Source organism: Coregonus clupeaformis, chromosome 26 (genome assembly GCF_020615455.1).
Source record: "Coregonus clupeaformis isolate EN_2021a chromosome 26, ASM2061545v1, whole genome shotgun sequence".
In the NCBI taxonomy this organism is placed as follows: Eukaryota; Metazoa; Chordata; class Actinopteri; order Salmoniformes; family Salmonidae; genus Coregonus; species Coregonus clupeaformis.
Window position 1 is genome coordinate 9,743,605 of NC_059217.1, and position 22,970 is coordinate 9,766,574.

General features: G+C 42.8%; 1 protein-coding gene across 1 annotated transcript in view; it reads left to right on the forward strand.

Moving 5' to 3' along the window:
* The window catches only part of LOC121540446 (VWFA and cache domain-containing protein 1), an 89,264-nt gene that overhangs the window by 13,526 nt on the left and 52,768 nt on the right, over positions 1-22,970 (forward strand). The window contains exon 2 of the mRNA XM_041849317.2: positions 22,751-22,813. Within this exon, the coding sequence (XP_041705251.1) occupies positions 22,751-22,813 (63 nt within the window). The remainder of the gene's footprint in view (positions 1-22,750; positions 22,814-22,970) is intronic.

Below are 22,970 nucleotides of genomic sequence, written 5' to 3' on the forward strand. Positions count from 1 at the left end.
AAACAAATTAGTTCTTGTTTGGGTGCGGAGCTTGTTAGAATAATAGCCAGTGTGTAGAATAATACCATATAGAGGTAACTCTGGGTCTTCCATTCCTGTGGCGGTCCTCATGAGTCAGTTTCATCATAGCGCTTGATGGTTTTTGCGATTGCACTTGAAGAAACTTCTTGTAATGTTCCGTACTGACTGACCTTCATGTCTTTAAAGTAATGATGGACTGTCATTTCTCTTTGCTTATTTGAGCTGTTCTTGCCATAATATGGACTTGGTCTTTTACCAAATAGGGCTATCTTCTGTATGAAGAATCTCAAATATATTTTAATTTAACACTTTTTTTGGTTACTACATGATTCCATAAGTGTTATTTCATAGTTTTTTATGTTTTCACTATTATTCTACAATGTAGAAAATAGGAAAAATAAAGGGAAACCCTTGAATGAGTAGGTGTTCTAAAACTTTTGACCGGTAGTGTATGCAAAGGATGATATTGTATGTTTCTATATTATCCTGTTCAAGATACATCACTTTGAAGAGATTTACGTTCATATCCATAATTATGCATTTCTGTATAGTGCAGATCAGGGAGCATTATGCAATTCCATTACTGTAATTCTGTTACTGGGTGTAAATCACTTCACTTACTGTTACACTTGTGTATGATGTAATATTAGGGGAATCGTTTCCATAGCTGGAATTGTGCAGAGCAGAATCAACAACCTCTGCATAATCAAAACAGTTGCTTTTTGAGAAGGTGTTAACCGTCGAAGGTGTAAACTCTTGTTCACAGTTAGTCATTGTTATGTAAATGCAGCCTGAAAAGCCCCAGAGGCCTTGACTTTGCCCCAAGTCAGAGCAGGTCCACTGAGGCCATGGCCCAGTGAGTCCCAGGAGCCGGGCTGTGGAAGTGGAAACACGAAAGTCTGACACCCCGTTCTTTCTGCAGACATCTTTTGAATCTTAATTCGGACCAGATATTTAAAGGGATACTTTGGGATTTTATCTACTACCCCTCAGTCAGATGAACTTGTGTGTACCATTTCTATGTCTCTGTGTGCAGTATGAAGGAAGTTATAGGTAGTTTGGCGAGCCAATGCTAACTAGCGTTAGCACAATGACTGGAAGTCCATGCTAGCAGATACCCATAGACTTCTAGTCACTGCGCGAACGCTAGTTAGCAATTGCGCTAGTTAGCAACTTCCTTCAAACCGCACGCGGAGACATAAAAATGGCATTCCCTGGGGAATTGGATAAAGGGCCTCATTGGCAAAATCCCAAAGTATCCCTTTAACAGAGTTTTTGGGAAACTTGGTCGCATAAAAAACTGAGGGAGATTTTGACTTTGCATCTGGACAGTTCTGTGTAAGTTGTTTAAAGTAGTCGTTGTGCATAGTTGTATGGTTTGTTAAACTTTAAAATTACTGGTTTTTGTTTGGAATACATTTTAAAGTGCACATTTACATTTTAGTAATTTAGCCGATGTTCTTATCCAGAGCAACTTACAGTAGTGAGTGGATACTTTTGTGTAATTCCGTTACCATGGAATTTCCCAGCTGCAACACCTCTCTAGGCTCCCAGCTCTCCCGCGTTCTCTCTCTGAAGGGAGAAAAGCAAACATGAGTTTATTTTGATTGAGAAGCCTGGTAAAAATGTTGGGAAATGTTGTTTCAATACTAAATGTCTCACAGCCGTGCAATATGGAGCTGTGTGGTTTGGTTGTTATTGCTGCTGTACTAGTTCTGAAGCACAGGCCCCTTCTCTGCCTCCAGCTCTTCCCCTGCCTTTCTCTGTCCTTCCTTCCTCTATCTCCCTTTGTTGTAGCATTTAGGTTGGTCGAGATGAAGCTCATTGTCCCATAGGAAACAGTACGGGTGATGATAGTTTTATCTTTGAACGACCATCCCCTCAACATCTGTCAATGTTCCTGCTGTCTGGCGGGTGACTGTGAAGTAGACTGGTGTCTTTCCATGCAGTTGCTTGGTTGATGAAGTGCTTCTCTCTGCTCAACCATGGCCGGGTGGATGGAGATTCTGTGTGTATGCGCATTCATTGAGTGTTTTATGTGTGTTCATTGGCATTGTGGTTTCCTGCCGCATACGGGGCTCGCCGCTCATAAACCTTCTCTGAAGCTCTAATTCATTTATCTGTGTGTGTTTCAGTGTGTGTAGATGTGCCGCCAACAGCAGTCACAGTCTAGTGGCTGCATGAACAGGTCAGAGTTGGAATGACCAGCAAACGTCTTCTAGTGATGTCTAAGGTCTTCAAGTGATGTGTGTGTGTGTGTGTGTGTGTGAGCGGTGCGTGCGTTTCCTTTATTTGCCTAGACTGGGCTGATGTTTTCCTTCCTCGCTCACCACAGTCCCTTTCCTTTCCCCCTCCGCACCCTCGCTAGCCAACACAAATCTTATGGGGAGTTAATCATGTCTTGTACAGTGCTAGGCTAATGTCAAACTAGGGCATGCAGCAAGGCAAGGCCAGGCCAGGAAATGCTATGCTAGGCTATCGAAGGCCAGGAAATGCTACAGTAAGCAAGCTTTTGCTATCAAGGCCAGGGAAGGTTGTCTATGTTTTGGGAATTTCTTGCAGGCTAAGTCACAGTAGGTTTAGTGTTGGCAATGCCAGACTAAGTATGACGAAGCAGTCAAAGCTCCTCTGTAGGGTGGATCAACTCTTCTCGTGATCATCAGCGTCCAGAACTTCATTACTGGCCTCACAGTGCGTGAGTGAATCCTAAAGAACAAAGACCCTGAAACTACAGCCAGACAAGATCTCAAACCACACACTGTAAGTTGAAGACGAGGACCACCCCAGCACTACTGCTCATCCCTTTCTTCTCTCCCTCCCTCTGTTGCTCTTTCTCCTTCTCACATGTTCTGATGATCTCTGTTGGGCTTCAGAGAGAGAGAGAGAACTTTAGGCCAGTACTGTGATAGAAAGATCTGCCTTTCTACTTCAGAAGAAGCTAAGTGTTGATATGGTAGGAGAGCTGTTAGTTTTGGCCTCTGAGGTGGTTTGAGCCGGGGCCATTAACAAGCCTTCAGACACTGATTGCCTTGTTAGACTGGTTTTAAACACATTATCTGGGACATTTGATCAGAATTACTCTTTATCTGTAAAAATGCTTACTTCCTCAAAGTATGGTGAAAAGTTACATTTCCCACGTAGGCCGTATAGCATGATGGATAAATGCCATTTCTGTTCTCTTTCAACCTCTCATTCCTCCTCTTTCCCTCCATCCATCTTTACTCACCTTTCATTCACCTCTATCTCTCTCACACACATACATTATCTCACACACTTTCTCTCTCCTTTCACATGTACTCCCTCTCTTCACAGTGAAAGTCTTCAGTAAAAGGCCTCTATGGGGTGTGTCACCAGGGTGTGACTATGTCTGGCACTGCCAGGGCTGCTGGCTGGCTGGCTGGCACGGGGTCTAGCTAGCGGCTGGACGAGGTCTCTCATCTCCAGGAGGTGTGGGTGAAACACTGAGCACAGGGTACCCTGACCTGGCGGGCCCTGGGCATAGTTTAGTCAGAGCCAGGAGGTGCTGGGGTCAGGGCAGGGATCAAGAGAGAGTGACCCATAATGTCAAACACATGCGCTTGGTCAGGCATAGTAAGTGTGCACATGCTGAACACATGCGTCTTATCAATCACAAAAACGGATATATACACTTAAAAGCTGCTCTGCAATATAGTATCATGTGAAATACACACCCTAGCATATGGCGTGCAACGTCTTTTAGCCCTGCTGTGCTAACAGCAGACACACCTTTTTTTTACAATTCTTGGCATTCCAATATCCAGGACAATATTATACACGGCTCCTTGTAAAAAGTGCCAAGTAGTCTCATTATCTTTGCATTCCTAGATTGTTGCCAAACTCCATGCAGTGGGAGGTTGTTTTGGCCTCTCAACGATTTTATCAGCTTAATGGAAGGGCTTAGGTATTTGGTTCTGATCTTGTATTGGAACAGTTTCAACTCTGTTACACTTTAATGGCACGCTGTTATTCCCATCCAGACTTGATCAGTGTGTGATAAAGTCTGAGAAGTTGGACGGAGTTCAGTTGTTGTTAGACTTTGAGAGCCGTAGTGGAAAAGTGCAACGTTATCAATAATAAGTTAGGGTGTGGAGTAGGGGTCTATATCAGGTCCCCATCTGTTCGGTCCCTTACCCTGACATGAAAGGGATATCTCTGTAAGGAGCATGGTAACCCTAACGGCCTGTAGGCTGTCTCTAGTAAAAGAGCACTTTAGCAGAGGACGACCCCAGACATTACAGAAGCCTCAGAATTCTAACCTCACCAGCTGTGTCATGTGTCCTCCTTGAGAGCACTCCCTCTTATTCCAGAACACTGTATTATTTTATATATATATATTTTTTTAACTCTAGGCTTAATGGATTGTTATGTAGCCTATTTATGAGAATAGTCTCTTCTTCCAAACCACTAGGGTTTATGTTATGATGGTACAGATTAGCCTGACTCCCTCTGACTTCTCTGCCTGATTGCAGACACACTCTTTAGATTACATCCCTACTCTGAGAGATAATATGGCTGCCTTGATCACTCCTCTATCTCTCAGACATCTTCTAGACCACTGCACTGTTTTCTCTTAACTCTGTCACTCACTTATTTAAGTTTATCATTCAGATCATTGGATTGGTTGTATCTTAAAAAAAAGTCATTGGTTACAGAATGAGGGCTAGGTCTGCCCTTCTCCCCTCTCAAATGGCAAGCCCAGGGGGAAGGGTGGAAAATTCCCAGGATGAGGTAGAATCCCTCCACTTTCCACCCCTCTGCTCCAGTTTTACAACCCCTCATCTATCTACACCTCTCCTCCCCTGGCCTACACCCACTACAACCAGCCTGGTCCTCCCTGTTGGCCCCCTTCTACAGCACTGCTGCTATCTGGGTTTGATAGGATCCCCATCCACCCAAAGCTCCAGACTGCATGGTAACAGACAGTAGTTGGATGGACACTACGGTAGGGGGGTAGTCCTGGCCCAAGCCCAGCCCGGAGCTCTGTCTGTGGGGCAGGAAGCAAGGGAGGGGGGGCTTTGTGATCCATCCGGAGAGATTGATGAGCACGGGGAATGTCAGACGGAGATGTGAGCTCTCTTCGTTCTCTCTCATTTTCCATTCTCTCCACTTGTCGCCCTATTGCGAGCAGTGCATTTCTCTTTGAAGCTCAGAATTCGGCACTGGCGCAGAAGCAATGTTCACCTTGCAATTTCTAACACCTTCAGAAGGAAGAGATCAGACGCAGGCGCCGCTGCTTTCACTCTCCCATCAGCCACTGCAGCAAAGCAGCCTTACGACTCACAAATTCACAATGTGCTATTTTTGGACGGGAGCAGAGAACTATTAATCTCATTTGTGTTTGTGTGTCTGTGTACACATAAGACAGCCTTATAGGGTGTCCAGTAAGACTTTTAAAAAGTGAATTTGAGCTCCAGAGAGATGGAACACTGAGCTGTTAATTTGGGACTGCAGTTGGCATTTCTCTTCCATGTTTACTGATCATTCTCGCTCTCCCTTCTTTCCCTTCTCTCTCCTTTCTCTCCTCATCTCTGTCTGTCGGTCTGTGTCTGATCTTGAAAGAATGTGTGGATCTTGTTAGGGTCAACATTCACATCACCCCATTTTTCTGTTCATATTCAGTTGCCACCAAATAAAAGATGACAAAACATTTTTATTACCACTACAGTTTCCCTTGAGGACAAATTTTTTTGCTTGTAGATTGAGTCTTTTGTTTCTTTGTTTCTGAAATGTCCCTGTACACATCCTTTCTCAGTTGGACACAGTTTTTCCACTTTACAATGAGCATGTGTAGCTGCAGAGAGATGTGAATCGGGAGAGATGTGGATAGAGAAAGATTGTAATAAAACACCAGCCTCCACTGTTGTCGTTGTTCTCCCCCCTCCTTTCCCTCTCTCCATCCATCCTTCCCCCGCTCTCCCTCACATGTGGAAAGCATTATATTCTTTCTACTGGAGCAGAGCAGTGAGTAGAGCAGCAAACAGTGTCTGTGCTGTGGGCCTGGGAGGCTGGGACATGTCTGGGATCAGTGTAGGGGATCTGCTCTGTGCTGGGTGTCCTGGCCTCTCTAGGGCCCCGCTGTTTGCACAAAAGGGGGTTTGTTATTTCAAAACCGCACACTCTGACAGGCCTCTCTCCCTTGACTGGGGGAGGAGAGGCAGGGGGAAGGGAGGCCCCTCCAGAGTTCACCAAAGTAGAGAGCAGGCCTACAGGGCAGGCTAGTCTAGGCTGCTACATGGGTGTGATCATGATATAGCTTGATTTCTGCTGTGGTTATATTTTTAGGAGCCATTTAGTTTTTTCAGGGAGCCTGTATTGCTATATACTGCATGCTCTATTCTATAACCGAGGCTCTTAACATGGTGGTTTATGAGGGTATCCCCATGCTGAGATGCCATCATATGTGGCTACTCGGAGCGAAGTGGTTCTTTGGGTCCGAGGCCTTGGAATGGCATGGTGTAATTTATGGGCTTTCAATGTTTAGGCCATGCCACAATAGGTTGGCGTAGCAACGAACTGGAATCATTATTCTACCAGACGTACTCAGTATTTCTGTACTTAACCATGTTTTTCAACCTAAATTGAGTTTTAGATTTTTTTTCTCTCCAATAAACAGCCACTTGACCTGTCATCTATTATGGTTCAGTCAGAGTACCATGACAACTGAGCCATATTTTCAACAATACAGAAGCAAATGTGGAACTAATTGCATGTGAAACTAATTTTGCTGTGTTTTCTTGCCCTCTCTGCATAGCTACACACACACACACACACACACACACAGTACTCCGTACTCCGACATTGTCCTAACATTTCTATATTTCTTGATTCTATTGTTTTACTTTTAGATTTGTGTATATTGTTAGATATTACTGTAGTGTTGGAGCTAGGAACACAAGAATGTCGCTACACCCGCAATAACTTCTGCTAAATATGTGTATGCGACCAATACAATTTGATTTGACACACACCCCACACACACACACACACACACACCATTCCCAAAAGCCTCCTTCTTCAGTGCAGAGACAAAAGGGGGTGTGGATTTAGAGAAGTGGTCAGAGGGTTCGTTAGTAAAAGCTCAGACACATCGGTAGGATTGTTAGTAATACCTGCCGACATTACTTAGCACCTCTGAACAGTGTCGGCAGTCAATCTCTTTTGTGTTCACACAGCAAAGACCTTGGAAGTCGTCAGCCACTCAGCCTTGCTAAAATACTCCAAACCAGAACGTGGCAATTGCGTTGTTTGGCAATGCATATCCGTGCGTATTGCTTATGGTTTAGATTCCAAGCTATCTGCCCTAACACCCTTGTTGATACCTAGCAAGATGTCGAAGAAACAATTGAATTCATTCTCCATACTGCCATTTCCAGCCCATAGCAAAATGTTTAGCTAGCTAGCTAACATTAGCATATTCACTAGCTAGCACAACATAGCTAGCTAGCTAAGTACACTGCACTAACTTGGCAGCTATGGAACGCCGTTTGGGTGTTTGCGTGTCAAAAAAGATACACCTCAAATAACACTATTTGACGCGTCAAATAATCTTGTTGACCAATTAGGACCTGAATATGACTGTACGTCACATAATAATTTAACACGTTCATACATTTTTTCCCGTAGTTATTACACATTGATTACACTATCACTCGTATTTCATATGTCACAACAATTCACTGATACGCATGCTATGATGCTGGTAAAGTTTTGTCTCGCGCACCTGCCGCACGAGCGCAGACACACTTCCCCAAGCTCTGGACAGTGCTGGTCATAAAAAAGCTAGGTAGCTGATGGATGCAAACAATGTTCTTCCCCCAAAACTTAGCAAAACGACAATCTGTTTCAGTAGCTATAGTTAGCTTGCTAACCATCTAGCTAGGTGTCATCATCTAAAATACCCCTAATTATAAGACAGTTCTTATTTGATTAATGGTGGTCGGACCCACCTATGTGAAGCTAGCCACAATAAGGATTAGCCACAATAGTGGAATTTGTGGTTCGCCATCATAATAAAAGTCTCTCAATGAAAGTGATGCAAATGAATACAAATAGTGAAATCATGCCATAATGGAATATATTATGCTAAACGAGGTTGGAAGGTTCTTTATATAAATTCAACAAAATACAATTTGTTAATTTGACAAAAATCTGGTGAAATCACAATGGAGTTATTAGACTTTAGAATTGCATTGGGGGCAAACTTATTTCACTGTACAGCCTTACCTATGGATTGTGGATCAATGACATGGGGTATCAGTCTACTCAATGACACCCAGAGAACGTTAGCGTTGTAGCTCTTATTGCGGGACTCTGAAACCACTGTGAATTGAGCCGCATTTATTGTACCAGTCAACCTACTATGTGTATTGAACACTATTCCAGAGGAAAAACGGTACAACATGGATGTTTTGGAGTCTGATAACTCTGAGGAGGACTTTGAGGAAAAAAGCACTTTAGTACTAAGTAGACTGATACCCCATGTTATTGATCCCCAATCCTTAGGTAAGGCTGTACAGTGCAATATGAATGTCAATACAAACAATAGGCTGACTGAGGAGGTGATTTCCCACAAAGTTCCGCAATAAGAGCTATGACGCTAATATTTGCGTAAACTCTTCAGTTGTGTTCTGTGGGTGTCACCGAGTAGACTAATACCCCATTTTCATTGCTCCACATTCCAACACTCCAACCTTGTTTAACATAATCTAGTCTAAATATGGCATGATTCCACCAATTGTAACCTTCGGCGTCACTTTCAAAGAGGGACTTTTATTTTGAAGGTGAAACGCAAATTCCACTATTGTGGCTAATCCTTATTGTGGCTAGCTTCACAACACATAACCTGGTCCGGTCAAGCCAAACTAGCCAGATGATGCTAGGTGGCTGCTTATAATGTTAGTTTTGGGCAACAGTGTTAAGTAGTTGGATAGCTAGTTATTTCAATAGGAGAACAACAAGTGCTAATATTACTCACATGGATTTCTAAATCATTTCTAAGAATATTGAAAATGACTGCAGTTTCTACTGGTCATTGTTTTCAGGCTGGTTGCATTGGTGCTAGCTAGGTACCAAGCTAAAGCTAGCCAGATACCCCAGAAGTTGCAAAATTTTTTGATCCTGGTTGTTTGATGTGGCGGCACTTGGCTTGCACATGCAAATTCAGCACACACAACATTCTATAATAGAATCGTGTTATTTGTCAAATTAAAAGCTAGTGTTTGACGTGTATATTTTTTGACACGCAAAGACCCAAACGGCGTTCTATAGGCATCTAACATAGGCAGCTGTTTCATGGAAACTAGCTAATCCATTGATTTAATTATGTCAATACTAGTTACAGTGGTTAGCTAACTTGGAGGAAGTATTTAGTATTGTGCGCATTGCATCTGTGCACTTAGCTAGCTACCATCCCATAGCCTACATTGCATATGAATTGTGACTGGCTCATCCGTGGATGTATGGAGAAAATGCCCTCTTTTTGCTTTTTGTTGTTTACTCCCCCACGTGGGGGTACCGCTTTTGATTTAGTAAGAGAAGGAACACCCTCCGACTGTGAAAAGTCCCTATCGGCAGTGATATTCTCGGTGCGTTTCATACTTAAGATTGACCAAATTAAATTGATTGCAGCCTTAATACATCTGGCATTTTGCTGACAGGCAGGGACACCCAGTCATTTAATGAGAACCTGCTCTGTATCTGTGGTGCTGACTTGAAATGCAGACAAATTAATAAGCTAGAATATGTTTTGATGAGGTTTTTAAATGTCGCATTTTGGACTTTATGGACACGTTCTCCTATAGTGAACCCTTTGGTTTCTCCAATACTCCCAAGATATCGGCATGTAGAGATAGAATGCTCCAAGTAACAACTGCACTGCAATATGGAAATTAACCCTACAATCAAAATGGTGGATAGCAGTAAATCTGAGTTATAAACTCAGCAAAAAAAGAAAAGTCCCTTTTTCAGGACCCTGTCTTTCAAAGATAATTCGTAAAAATCCAAATAACTTCACAGATCTTCATTGTAAAGGATTTAAACACTGTTTCCCATGCTTGTTCAATGAACCATAACAAATTAATGAACATGGACCTGTGGAACGGTCGTTAAGACACTAACAGCTTACAGACGGTAGGCAATTAAAGTCACAGTTATGAGAACTTAGGACACAAAAGAGGCCTTTCTACTGACTCTGAAAGATGCCTAGGGTCCCTGCTCATCTGCGTGAATGTGCCTTAGGCATGCTGCAAGGAGGCATGAGGACTGCAGATGTGGCCAGGGCAATAAATTGCAATGTCCGTACTGTGAGACGCCTAAGACGGTGCTACAGGGAGACAGGACGGACAGCTGATTGTCCTCGCAGTGGCAGACCACGTGTAACAACACCTGCACAGGATCGGTACATCCGAACATCATACCTGCGGGACAGGTACAGGATGGCAACAACAACTGCCTGAGTTACACCAGGAACGCACAATCCCTCCATCAATGCTCAGTCCGCAATAGGCTGAGAAAGGCTGGACTGAGGGCTTGTAGGCCTGTTGTAAGGCAGGTCCTCACCAGACATCACCGGCAACAATGTCGCCTATGGGCACAAACCCACCGTCGCTGGACCGGACTGGCAAAAAGTGCTCTTCACTGACGAGTCGTGGTTTTGTCTCACCAGGGGTGATGGTCGGATTCGCATTTATCGTTGAAGGAATGAGCTTTACACCGACGCCTGTACTCTGGAGCGGGATCGATTTGGAGGTGGAGGTTCCGTCATGGTCTTTGGCGGTGTGTCACAGCATCATCGGACTGAGCTTGTTGCCATTGCAGGCAATCTCAACGCTATGCGTTACAGGGAAGACATCCTCCTCCCTCATGTGGTACCCTTCCTGCAGGCTCATCATGACATGACCCTCCAGCATGACAATGCCACCAGCAATACTGCTCGTTCTGTGCCTGATTTCCTGCAAGAAAGGAATGTCAGTGTTCTGCCATGGCCAGCGAAGAGCCCAGATCTCAATCCCATTGAGCACGTTTGGGACCTGTTGGATCGGAGAGTGAGGGCTAGGGCCATTCCCCCCAGAAATGTCTGGGAACTTGCAGGTGCCTTGGTGGACTAGTGGGGTAACATCTCACAGCAAGAATTGGCAAATCTGGTGCTGTCCATGAGGAGGAGATGCACTGCAGTACTTAATGCAGCTGGTGGCCACACCAGATACTGACTGTTACTTTTGAGTTTGACCCCCCCCTTTGTTCAGGGACAAATTATTCAGTTTCTGTTAGTCACATGTCTGTGGAACTTGTTCAGTTTGTCTGTTGTTGAATCTTGTTATGTTCAAACAAATATTTACACACATGTTAAGTTTTCTGAAAATAAATGCAGTTGACAATGAGAGGACGTTTCTTTTTTTGCTGAGTTTAGTATGTGTAGAGAGCCTGAAAAAAAACGTTCATATCAGATGCAGAACTAGGTTGCCTCACTCCCAGCTCTAGCCCTTTCTAGTGCAATGAGCGAAGCGTTTCTAAGAGTGGTGATGGAGAGGAGAGAACCAGCGTACCAGCAGCAGGATGCAGCAGCTACCTCAATTTATCTCAGCCTCCTAAAGGCTGTCTTTTCATCTGTTGATGTTTGTACCATGCTTCGCCCGTCTGTCCTTCCTGCCGCCCCCTGGGCTCCCACACGCTCCCACCCCTGCCTCACTCTGCAAAGCAATGTGGAAAATACACTCCCATACACTCCCATACACACACATGCACACATACATACAGGCACATACAGGCATGTACATACAGGCACATACAGGGGGAACTTGGTGCACCACACCGAAGCAATGCGTTCATGTTCCCATCACCCCTTCAGGGTGTCAGACAGACCGATAGACGGACAGACCGACATGGCCAACCAAACCCTGGTCCACTGATCAGTCAGCCCTAAAGAGAGGATTAAATCCTGTAGTTGTCTGTGATTGCAAACCCCCCCAACAACCCACTCGCCCTCTCACCCGTCCAATCTGAAATGACTGTGGCTCAAGGCTCCGGACTGGCCTTTGAAGATGACTGAATTGCTAATAGGTTTATTCTCCCCACTCCACCTCAACCTTCCCTGGTCACACCCTTCTAATGAAAACGCTTTGCCGCCTGTGTCCGTTCCCTATCCCCAGCCTGGATGATTTGAGAGGAATCTCTATTTTCTGGCTGTGGTGTGTCAGCTGTTTTTAAACTGTCTGCATTGTTGTGTGCATGTAACTGTGCTCAATGTTAGATTAGAGTTTTCACTGAATCTCCGTTTGGAAATTGGTTAGGCTACAATTAGACTGTGGAAATGTTAGCTAAGTTGAGGTGAGTGCTGCTCATGATTATATTAATCTAGTTGGCTCATTTATTAGCACTGATCAGAACATTTTGCTATCATGTTATGTAGCTTAACAAGTGGATTATTTTGCTCTTCACTTGCAGTCACTTAGTAGCCTACTCCCGATCAAAAGCCTGTGACTTGTCTGATAATCAATCAAAGTGACTTTGTTTCACTGAATCTCCATCTGTATATATTTTGTTAATTGGTCTCTGGCTGGGCAAATAAGAGGTGGTATAGCTCATCTATTAGTTTGCTCATCTGTCACTGATCAGAAACATTTAGCATGCAATAATATAGCATAAATCAAGTGTAGGACTATTTTGCTCAATTGTGTATAGGCAACTCCAAAAGCCTGCGGAGGTTGTGAAATATGAACATGATACTCAATTGCATTTGAAAATATAGATTACTTTTATTTTATATTGGTATCATGAAGATACTCTCAATTTAAGACCCTAAGCCTGCTCCCTAACAAAGTGGAGTGATGGTAGGACATTTTTTGTTGTTTACTTTCTTAAATTATCCTACAGAGGCTCATCCAGGTCAGATGTTTTGTTTCTTTACATGATTGGAAAGAGCAAATTCTAAGGTTTCTAAAGCAAATACAGGCACCTAAAACCTCTAAAAAAGGAGAGGGCATGTTTGTTATGACAGCGTTTCCACATGTTCCTGTGACACAAGTTGTGTGGGAAAAAAATATTTTATTATATTCATTATACTCTTACTATAAAATATGTGTGTGTTGACTGATCAGGGCAGGGGAACGTAATTGTGTCTTGTCTATTTAATGAAAAAAGACCATAACATAATTTAACTCAAAATATGCTATATAAAATATGCTGTACACATATATATATTTTTAATGCATTTTATTAGTCTTATGTTTCTTAGGAACTGCCTTTGTGATGGTGTATATTCAATGGAGGGTAAATCCATTTTAATTCAATAACTTTTTTGCAGCACCCCTTTTGATTTGAACGAAATCTTCCATACTTGCACTATATATACTCAAAAGTATGTGGACACACCTTCAAATTATTGGATTCGGCAATTTCAGCCACACCCGTTGCTGACAGGTGTATAAAATCGTGCACACAGCCATGCAATCTCCATAGACAAACATTGGCAGTAGAATAGCCTAACTGAAGATCTCAGTGACTGTCAACGTGGCACCGTCATAGGATGCCACCTTTCCAACAAGTCAGTTCGTCAAATTTCTGCCCTGCTAGAGCTGCCCCGGTGAACTGTAAGTGCTGTTATTGTGAAGTGGAAACGTCTAGAAGCAACAGCGGCTCAGCCGCGAAGTGGTAGGCCACACTAGCTCACAGAACTCATTACCGAGTTCCAAACTGCCTCTGGAAGCAACGTCAGCACAATAACTGTTCTTCGGGAGCTTCACGACATGGGTTTCCATGGCCGCACACATGCCTAAGATCACCATGCGCGATGCCAAGCTTCGGCTGGAGTGGTGTAAAGCTCACCACCATTGGACTCTGGAGCGGTGGAAACGCATTCTCTGAAGTGATGAATCACGCTTTACCATCTGGCAGGCCGACTAACACATCTGGGTTTGGCGGATGCCAGGAGAAAGCTACCTGCCCGGATGCATAGTGCCAACTGTAAAGGGCTGTTTTTCATGGTTCGGTTAAGGCCCCTTAGTTCCAGTGAAGGGAAATCTTAATGCTACAGCATAGAATGACATCCTAGTCGATTCTGTGTTTCCAACTTTGTGGCAACAGTTTGGGGAAGGCCCTTTCCTATTTCAGCATGAAAATGCCCGTGCATCAAGTGAGGTCCATACAGAAATGTTTTGTCGATCGGTGTGGAAGAACTTGACTGGCCTGCACAGAGCCCTGAACACCTTTGGGATGAATTGGAACTCCGACTGTGAGCCAGGCCTAATCTCCCAACATCAGTGCCCAACCTCACTAATGCTTTTGTGGTTGAATGGAAGCAAGTCCCCCCAGCAATGTTCCAACATCTAGTGGAAAGCCTTCCCAGAAGAGTGGAGGCTGTTATAGCAGCAAAGGGGGGACCAACTCCATATTAATGCCCATGATTTTGGGATGAGATGTTCTATGACCAGGTGTCCACATACGTTTGGTAATGTAGTGTATTTGCTAGGGATGTGCATCTTTCCCTTTTCAAGCTGATTCATTACGTATCTAGATACTTGGGCTCTGATATGATACAAGAATTATAAGTTTTTTATTTTTCGGTTTGATTAGAGATTCGATGCACTAATTTATTTTGCATAAACACATTTTCCATTCTAAATTAAAATCTGCTGCTCATGGAGCGCATGAGCTGGGCCTCTGAGCTGAGTGTGTGTGTGTGTGTGTATTATGTACAGTGTTTTCGGAAAGTATTCAGACCCCTTCACTTTTTCCACATTTCTTTACGTTACAGCCTTATTCTAAAATGGATAAAATAAAAAGAAGTCATCATCAATCTGTACACAATACCCCATAATGACAAAGCAGAGACAGGTTTTTATGAATTTCTGCAAATGTATTAAACATTTAAAAACATAAATACCTTATTCACATAAGTATTCAGATCCTTTACTATGAGACTCGAATTTGAGGTCAGGTGCAACCTGTTTCAGTTGATCAGCCTTGATGTTTCTACAACTTGATTGTAGTCCACCTATGGTAAATTCAATTGATTGGAAAGGCACACACCTGTCTGTATAAGTTCTCACAGTTGACAGTGCATGTCAGAGCAAAAACCAAGCCATGAGGTCGATGGAATTGTCCGTAGAGCTCTGAGACAGGATTCTGTCGAGGCACAGATCTGGGGAAGGGTACCAAAAAATGTCTGCAGCATTGAAGGTCCCCAAGAACACAGTGGCCTCCAGCATTCTTAAATGGAAGAAGTTTGGAACCACCAAGACTCTTCCTAGAGCTGGCCGCCCGGCCAAACTGAGCAATCGGGGGTGAAGGGCCTTGGTCAGGGAGGTGACCAAGAACCCGATGGTAACTCTGACAGAACTCCAGATGTTTTTCAGCGGCACAGTGTAATTTACTTATGTAAATGTACTTTGTTTTAAATTATATTTTATGCATTTTCAAAAAAAAATAAACTGTTTTTGCTTTGTTATTATGGGGTATTGCGTGTAGATAGATTTTAATTGTTTTAATCTATTTTAGAATAAGGCTGTAACGTAACAAAGTGGAAAAAGTCAAGGTGTCTGAATACTTTCTGAATGCACTGTATGTGTTGCCACCCTAGGGTCACGCACTACTCATAAAGCAAATGTAGAACTTTTATTACTCAAAACATAAAATACCGTCAAATACGTTATACTATATATATATATTTTTTATACTTTGATATGATATTTTGGCCATATCTCCCAGCCCTAATTGAAATGACACCAACCCTGTATTCAAGAGCATGTTGTGTCTCAACCGATGGCGGCCACAACACAAAAACCTCAAAGGTCTATGCTACAACATATGCGTATATGACAAAAAATCTGAGGTGACGCATTTTTTGAAAGTTGACGTTAAAGGTTTGAAAATGAAATAATTATAAAAAATCACAAAATAACAAAATAGTTTGAAAACACTAAGCTTTTAAATGATATCAAACTAAACCAGTTCTATTTTCCAGTGATGAAGACATGGATGTCTTATGGTGGGGAATGGGCATTTCCATTGAAAATAACCTGTATGCACCAACATGTGAAGTTCATTGAAGCATATCAAATTGGGTGTCAAATGAAAGCCTATAGTCTGTTTTGGGGAAATGAAGGCATAGATAAATGTTTCTACAATTTTCCATCTTAAAAATGTGGCATAAGTAAAGGCTGATTTCTGGAGAAACAGATGGAAAAGGGGTCTTAGAAAACATCTACCAGAAAAAGTTTTGCAGCATCAGAAATGCATCAAAACACAATGTTAACTGAAATACCCCTGCCAACCAATATCAACACTTCTATTTAGTTTTGGAGGTATTGTTTACCTTCAGTAAGTTTAAGAAATATTGTGATGTGCCTTCTAATTCCGTTACCAAAAACCCACATATCTTTAAGATGTTTTCTAATTTCTAATGAAGAGGGAGGATAATGAAAGTTCACAGCTCTTACTGCCACCTACCCATGAGCCCCCTCTCTTTCCATTGACTTTAACCAGCATCTTCGCCCACTGAGCACTGACCGACACCGGACGTCCATGTAATGGTAGACCTACCAATTAGTTATAGTGATTTGACTTATATCAATTTTGTTTGAATTATTAAGTGTTTTAATACTCGTAATTCCGTTACCAAATTGGTCATGGAATTACCAAAAAATCAGTAATGAAATTACTGCAACTGAATTTGCTACAATGAGAAGTCGGTCACAAGCCACAGCTGGGTCACCTGCTACTGTGATCTCTTCCACTGGCATACTGTTATGTTCAGCTCATAACAGTTTTCTTTGTCTTTCTGTCATCGTGGTCAAACCAAGAGTGTTTTAACAGTAAGTCTGGACAACCTCTTTCTCTTTCACTCTCCAGTTAATGTCACCTCTCACTGCTCTTACTGACACCTACCCATGAGCCCCCTCTCTTTCCATTGACTCTAACCAGCATCCTCGCCCACTGAGCACTGACTGACACCGGACGTCCATGGACATCAAAAAGTAGTTGAAGTTTGGTCAGTCCACCCTGGCCTTGATGTTAACATTCACAGACGGACCGGACTGGACCAAATCTGAACCTATCATAGACGTACACTACCAGTCAAGTTTGGACACACCTACTCATTCAAGGGTTTTTCTTTATTTTACTATTTTTTACATTGTAGAATAATAGTGAAGACATCAACACAATGAAATAACACATGGAATCATGTAGTAACCAAAAAAGTGTTTATATTTGAGATTCTTCAAATAGCCACCCTTTGCCTTGATGACAGCTTTGCACACTCTTGGCATTCTCTCAACAAGCTTCATGAGGTAGTCACCTGGAATGCATTTAAATTAACAGGTGTGCCTTAAGTTAATTTGTGGAATTCCTTTCCTTTTTAATGCGTTTGAGCCAATCAGTTGTGTTGTGACAAGGTAGGGGGGGCCTATACAGAAGATAGCCCTATTTGGTAAAAGACCAAGTCCATATTATGGCAAGAACAGCTCAAATAAGCAAAGGGAAACGACAGTCCATCATTACTTTAAGACATGAAGGTCAGTCAATACAGAACATTTCAAGAACTTTGAAAGTTTCTTCAAGTGCAGTCGCAAAACCATCATGCGCCATGATGAAAATGGCTCTCATGAGGACCGCCACAGGAATGGAAGACCCAGAGTTACCTCTGCTGCAGAGGATAAGTTCATTAGAGTTACCAGCCTCAGAAATTGCAGGCCAAATAAATGCTTCAACATCAACTGATCAGAGGGGACTGTGTGAATCAGGCCTTCATGGTCAAATTGCTGCAAAGAAACCACTACTAAAGGACACCAATAAGAAGAAGATACCTGCTTGGGCCAAGAAACACGAGCAATGGACATTAGACCGGTGGAAATGTGTCCTTTGGTCTGGAGTCTAAATTGGAGATTTTTGGTTCCAACTGCCGTGTCTTTGTGAGACGCGGTGTGGCTGAATGGATGATCTCCGCATGTGTAGTTCCCACCGTAAAGCATGGAGGAGGTGTTATGGTGTGGGGGTGCTTTGCTGGTGACACTGTCTGTGATTTTATTTAGAATTCAAGGCACACTTAACCAGCATGGCTACCACAGCATTCTGCAGCGATTCGCCATCCCATCTGGTTTGGGCTTAGTGGGACTATCATTTGTTTTTCAACAGGACAATGACCCAACACACCTTCAGGCTGTGTAAGGACTATTTTACCAAGAAGGAGAGTGATGGAGTGCTGCATCAGATGACCTGGCCTCCACAATCCCCTGACCTCAACCCAATTGAGATGGTTTGGGATGAGTCGGATCGCAGAGTGAAGGAAAAGCAGCCAACAAGTGCTCAGCATATGTGGGAACTCCTTCAAGACTGTTGGAAAAGCATTCCAGGTGAAGCTGGTTGAAAGAATGCAAAGAGTGTGCAAAGCTGTCATCAAGGCAAAGGGTGGCTATTTGAAGAATCTCAAATATGAAATATACTTTGATTTGTTTAACACTTTTTTGGTTACTACATGATTCCATGTGTTATTTCATAGTGTTGATGTATTCACTATTGTTCTACAATGTAGAAAATAGTAAAAGTAAAGAAAAACCCTTGAATGAGTAGGTGTGTCTAAACCTTTGACTGTTACTGTATGTTTGGATAGCACAGTACAATACAGTGGGTAGAGTACAGTACAATACAGGAGAGTATAGTACATAATGATGATGATAATGATGATAATGTAATTTGGGGGGTGGGGTGTGTGTTTATGTGTCCTGTTACAGTGTGAGAAATCCGCAGGGAGTGGGGTCACGGCCAGGGTCGCCATTGTATCTCACCCTTGGAGCAATTAGGCTCAAGTGCCTTGCTCAAAGGCACAGCAACCGTTTTTCTTCTAACCAGCAACCTTTTGGTTACTGGCCCAACGCTCGAGGCTAATTGCTGCCCCTATAGAGTAGAGTACAGTATTTCGTGCTGTGCTGAACTATACTTTACTGTACTGTTATGTACTGTACTCTACCCTACTCTTCTGTGCTGTATTGTACTGCACTGTATTCTACTGTGCTCTACTGTGCTGCACTGTGATGTCGAAACTTGTGAAACATGAGGAGAATGACATTAATACCCAAAAATAATGCATTTCTGTGTAGTACAGATCAGGGACCCATAATGTAATTCCGTTACCGGGTGTGAATCCACTTCACTTAACGTAGTTCAATAACCAAAATAGATTTATTTAAACTCAAGGTGCCATATCATAGCTGACACACCATTCTTTCTGCAGACATCTTTGAATCTTAATAGCATATATTTAAGAGTTTTTGGAAAAGGTGGTCATGTAAAAACCTGAGGGAGATTTTACAGTAATTCCGTTACCAAAGTTTGCATCTGCACATTTCTTCCACTAAATTAGTTTTTTTTTTTTATGTTTCAGTGGAAATTGTTTAAAGTAGTCCTAGTGCATAGAGTTGTATGGTGTTCTAAACTTTGAAATCAATGGTTTTTGTTTTCAAACCTTTTAAAGTGAAAAATCGGAGTCAAAGCGTAATTCCGTTGCCTTGGAATTGCCCGTATGCAAAATGGGTCTACTTTGAGCACCTTTCTGGCCACTTCTTCAATGTGCAAACATGTATGGACAGTTTTGTTTAAATCAAAAGGGATGTTGTCAAAGTTATTGATTTCAAATAGATTTACCCTGGATTTATTAAAATAGACGCCCACCCACATCTGCACACCTCTCCCACTCATCGCCATCATGGCATGTTTAAAAGGCTTATGTGGTAAAAATTGGACATTTTGAAAGGGGGTCATATAAATTGTAACACATTTTTTTTACAGGCAACATACTGTAAATCCTATGTGAAAGGTGCATGAGACTTAGTTAATTTGGGCAAATGAGGCCGTGGGTTTGGTCATTGAAGAGGCCTTCCCAAAGTTTGGTATAAGTCAGAAATAAGGGGTGTCACATCAACTACCCATCTATCCAACTTTGTCACACTAATTTGTTTATTGAACTGGCTTTCCAGGCGCACCTTCTCAGAGCTCACCCTGCCCTAGTAGGATCCTGAAGTGTGTGTGTGCGCCTCTAGTCTGTTTCCCCATGGACTCTCTGGGTCAGGGGAGCCCCGGTGGCCCAGCCAGGGTGAGCCGTATTGAGTTACAGATGGAGGCATTCCTCCCTGCCCAGGGTATAGCTGGACCACATCCAAAAACAAACAGCCTGCACGGGGGAAGATAGCTAGCCGTGGTGGTGGTTCAGTTTTGTGTTTTGTGCTTCATGTGTTTATTTCACAATTTAATTAAACATCCAGGGCCCTTTTCCACGAAGGTTGGGGTAGTTTTCCAAATAACACTGTGGGTAAAATGTGCAGCTTTTTGACTTTAACTACAGTAGAGAGAATAAAACCAGCTCAAACAGGACTATTCTGTACCTGACAGCCGGCTTTCCTGGTTTCTCTTCTGTTGATATTTAGGAACCTAGTTCAGCGTGACAAGTCTCCTCTTGATTGTGTGAGGTCCCGTAAATCATTGCTTGTTTTGACATCTGGGGTGGTGGTGGGTTACCATGGTAATGCAATAAAGTGGAGTGAACTCTGTGCAGAGTGGAGTGAGGCATGCTGGGTAGTTGGTGCCCCTCTATTCTGTAATGTGTCCTACAGTAGGTGTGGACAGGACTGGACAGGGGGTGGTCTGTATCTGTAGTGAGGCAATGGAGAAGCTTACAGTGAAACACCTGCCACAAAGTCAACATTTATTTAACTGTTGTTTTAGTGTGCCTCCCTGTGTGTTTGTATCTTGCACTAAATGTTGTGCCAGATGTTTGGGGGGTGTGTGTGAGCGCCACAATGTGTATACTACTCAGGAGACAAGCTTGCTTAAAAAGTTGTGTTCGTGGGTGTGCGTTTTGTGTGTCAGTGTGCATATAGCGAACCAAACCATACCAGTGCAGGTGTTAAGTTTTCTTGTGGGCTTATGGAGTTTGTTGGTGCTGAGCGTTGTGCCAGTAACCGAAAGGTCGCTGGTTCTAATCCCCGAGCCGACTAGGTGAAAAATCTGTCTATGTGCCCTTAAGCAAGGCACTTAACCCTAATTGCTCCTGTAAGTCGCTCTGGATAAGAGCGTCTGCTAAATGACTAAAATGTAAAATGTGTATTGTACAGTATGTTGCCTACAGCAAGTGTGTTGAATGGGTTCAGGTTATTTTGCAGTCATTCAGCCTGTAGGCAGCATTTTACCAAAGTGGAAAGCATTTGATAATGGTTGTAACATGGCAGAACTGACCTATGAGAGAGTAAAATTCCTTGTAACCAATTATCTTCAATGGGCAATAGCAGGCAGGTTTGATTTCTGAAGGCATAACACAATCTTATTACTGTAATTTACAGTGAGGGGAAAAAAGTATTTGATCCCCTGCTGATTTTGTACGTTTGCCCACTGACAAAGAATTTATCAGTCTATAATTTTAATGGTAGGTTTATTTGAACAGTGAGAGACAGAATAACAACAACAAAATCCAGAAAAACGCATGTCAAAAATGTTAGAAATTGATTGGAGTTTGAATGAGGGGAAATAAGTATTTGACCCCTCTGCAAAACATGACTTAGTACTTGGTGGCAAAACCCTTGTTGGCAATCACAGAGGTCAGACATTTCTTGTAGTTGGCCACCAGGTTTGCACACATCTCAGGAGGGATTTTGTCCCACTCCTCTTTGCAGATCTTCTCCAAGTCATTAAGGTTTCGAGGCTGACGTTTGGCAACTCGAACCTTCAGCTCCCTCCACATATTTTCTATGGGATTAAGGTCTGGAGACTGGCTAGGCCACTCCAGGACCTTAATGTGCTTCTTCTTGAGCCACTCCTTTGTTGCCTTGGCTGTGTGTTTTGGGTCATTGTCATGCTGGAATACCCATCCACGACCCATTTTCAATGCCCTGGCTGAGGGAAGGAGGTTCTCACCCAAGATTTGACGGTACATGGCCCCGTCCATCGTCCCTTTGATGCGGTGAAGTTGTCCTGTCCCCTTAGCAGAAAAACACCCTCAAAGCATAATGTTTCCACCTCCATGTTTGATGGTGGGGATGTTGTTCTTGGGGTCATAGGCAGCATTCCTCCTCCTCCAAACACGGCGAGTTGAGTTGATGCCAAATAGCTCCATTTTGGTCTCATCTGACCACAACACTAACCCAGTTCTCCTCTGAATCATTCAGATGTTCATTGGCAAACTTCATTATTGTGGGTGTAGCGAAATGCTTGTAAGTACCTTATTTAAGTACCTTACTGTGATTGCTTTCAATTAAAATGGTCAAAAAGAAACAAAAATAGCTTCTTATCAAAGGGCAATTTCTCAAGCAAGAATTTTGCTAGGACTTTCTGGGAGTGGTCTGACTGGGGAGGGGAAAACTGAAAATGTGCTGTTATTGGCAGAGAGGTTTGGAACTCTTTCTTATTGGTCTATTAAGTTATTTACCGCATAGTGATGTTACCATGGAAGGCCAAAACCCCATACCACCAAAACAGGCTGAAATTTCAGGTGGTCTTTTTAAACAGCTCTTACGCTAAAAGTTTCGCAGTATTATTCCAACCTCATAGTGTGGAAATATACATAAAACACAGGAAAAGCATATTTTTGACTGCAGTGGGCCTTTAAGCTATCAGAAAGAATCCCATGTGGATTTGCATCTGTATGCAGTGATTTTGTTTTTAAATGAATGACTGCAGTAAGTCTTTCTACAGCATACTAACAATGTTTCTCTCTCTCTCTCTGCAGAGAATCTTCAACTCGTTTGTGTACACAGAGAAGACATCAAACGGAGAGACAGAGGTACAGCAGGTGAGTCACTGGGTGCTCTTGCTTTTATAGGCTTGTGCTATCTTCCTGTGTGTGTGCACGCGTGCGTGTATGTGCGCTTGTGATTGTCTGTGCGGCAGTAACACACACACACACACACACACACACACACACAGCCATCATCAGAGGAAAGGAGGGC